Source organism: Triticum dicoccoides, chromosome 7A (assembly GCF_002162155.2).
Source record: "Triticum dicoccoides isolate Atlit2015 ecotype Zavitan chromosome 7A, WEW_v2.0, whole genome shotgun sequence".
Taxonomy (NCBI): domain Eukaryota; kingdom Viridiplantae; phylum Streptophyta; class Magnoliopsida; order Poales; family Poaceae; genus Triticum; species Triticum dicoccoides.
Genome location: NC_041392.1, coordinates 140781869 through 140783613, shown reverse-complemented (window position 1 = coordinate 140783613; position 1745 = coordinate 140781869). Strand labels below are relative to the sequence as shown.

The window sequence follows — 1745 nt, the reverse complement described above, 5'->3', positions numbered from 1 at the left end:
ACATATCACTCTCGGAATATGCTGAGCATGAACCACAAAATCTCGAAGATCTTGGACCGGCGTTAAAATTTCACATGCATGGCCACGCACCCGAACCCGATATCTCGTTTTGCAAAGCAACGAAGACCGGTGCAGTTTTTGCCTCCACAAACTTCCCGAGGACATGTCGATCACAGCAAAATACCAAGTGTTGGCTTCACGGATGCATGCAACAAGCTTTGCCTGCATTCGACCGGCTCGCACTAGCCACCATAACATGCTACCGTTGTAAAGATCTAGCGCCTGCATGAGACAATGGGTAGGTCACGTATCCATCTCATCGTAAAAACAGCTCATCATGCCCTATATTGTCCTGTGCTTCCATAATAATGCAGCATTTCCAGAGCTTTCCCTATTTCATGGACCATGCACAGCTAATGAGCCAAACGCTTGTCCACTGGCTCCGCCACGTACTTATCCCAAAAGATCCGGACAGTGCCACGCATGTGAACCCTAGCTCCATCGCCAAAGAATATCACTCACGTTACATTGCTCTGCTCGTACGTACCAGCTGCACCGCCTCCTCCTCTCCTATATAAACACCACAAGGGCACGCACAGTAGCATACTCGAAGCACCAGCGCAGTAGCAAGCCATGGCCAACGCAATGCTGCTCCCCGTGCTCATCTCCTTCCTCGTCCTGCCCTTCTCCGCCCTGGCCCTGACCCAGGACTTCTGCGTCGCCGACCTGTCCTGCAGCGACACGCCGGCCGGGTACCCGTGCAAGACCGGCGTCGGCGCGGGGGACTTCTACTACCACGGCCTCGCCGCCGCGGGCAACACCAGCAACCTCATCAAGGCGGCCGTGACCCCGGCCTTCGTCGGCCAGTTCCCCGGCGTGAACGGGCTCGGCATCTCCGCGGCGAGGCTCGACATCGCCGTGGGCGGCGTCGTGCCGCTGCACACCCACCCGGCCGCCTCTGAGCTCCTCTTCGTCACCGAGGGCACCATCCTGGCGGGCTTCATCAGCTCCTCCTCCAACACCGTGTACACCAAGACGCTCTACAAGGGCGACATCATGGTGTTCCCCCAGGGCCTGCTCCACTACCAGTACAACGGCGGCGGCTCGGCAGCGGTGGCGCTCGTTGCGTTCAGCGGCCCCAACCCCGGCCTGCAGATCACTGACTACGCGCTCTTCGCCAACAACCTGCCGTCCGCCGTCGTTGAGAAGGTCACCTTCTTGGACGACGCGCAGGTGAAGAAGCTCAAGTCCGTGCTCGGCGGCAGCGACTAATTGACCAGTTCTCAGCAAAGTTCGTCGTGGTGTCAGCGTGTCGGTTTAATTTGATGCATGTGTGCGTGCGCTTGTGAGGTCAACTCCGAGTCTGTTCCAAGTTGTGTTTTATTTTTCATGTCAATTTCATTTGATAATTGTCAATGGCACATTTTTTTCAGAAAGAAGGCTGTACCCTCGGATTCTATCTCGATTGATGTACACAACCTTTTCATTGAAAAGTTTTAATGTGAATTAAAAAATAAACATGGCCACACGAACAAGTTATAGAGATTTACGTAAATCTCTGGTGCGTTACTAATCCTATTGCTATGCTATCATTCAAATCGGTCGAATAAAACCCGTGTGACAGTCCCCAAATAGTTGCATCTAGAGTCTAGAAGAAAAGAACTCCTGAGCATCCACACGCTAAAGTAACGACCACACACGTATCTATATTGGGTAACCATGTGGATAAAAAATAATAGTCCCTA

General features: G+C 53.2%; 1 protein-coding gene across 1 annotated transcript; it reads left to right on the top strand.

Annotated features, from left to right (window-relative positions):
- Positions 1-591: 591 nt before the first annotated feature.
- Positions 592-1501, top strand: LOC119331707 (germin-like protein 8-14). The gene has a single exon (XM_037604874.1). It carries the CDS (start codon positions 634-636, stop codon positions 1270-1272), a length of 639 nt encoding a protein of 212 aa, XP_037460771.1. The 5' UTR covers positions 592-633; the 3' UTR covers positions 1273-1501.
- Positions 1502-1745: the final 244 nt, after the last annotated feature.

Bases quoted from the DNA above. Each gene is read 5' to 3' on its own strand.
- LOC119331707 (XM_037604874.1), top strand. From the start codon at position 634: ATGGCCAACGCAATGCTGCTCCCCGTGCTCATCTCCTTCCTCGTCCTG.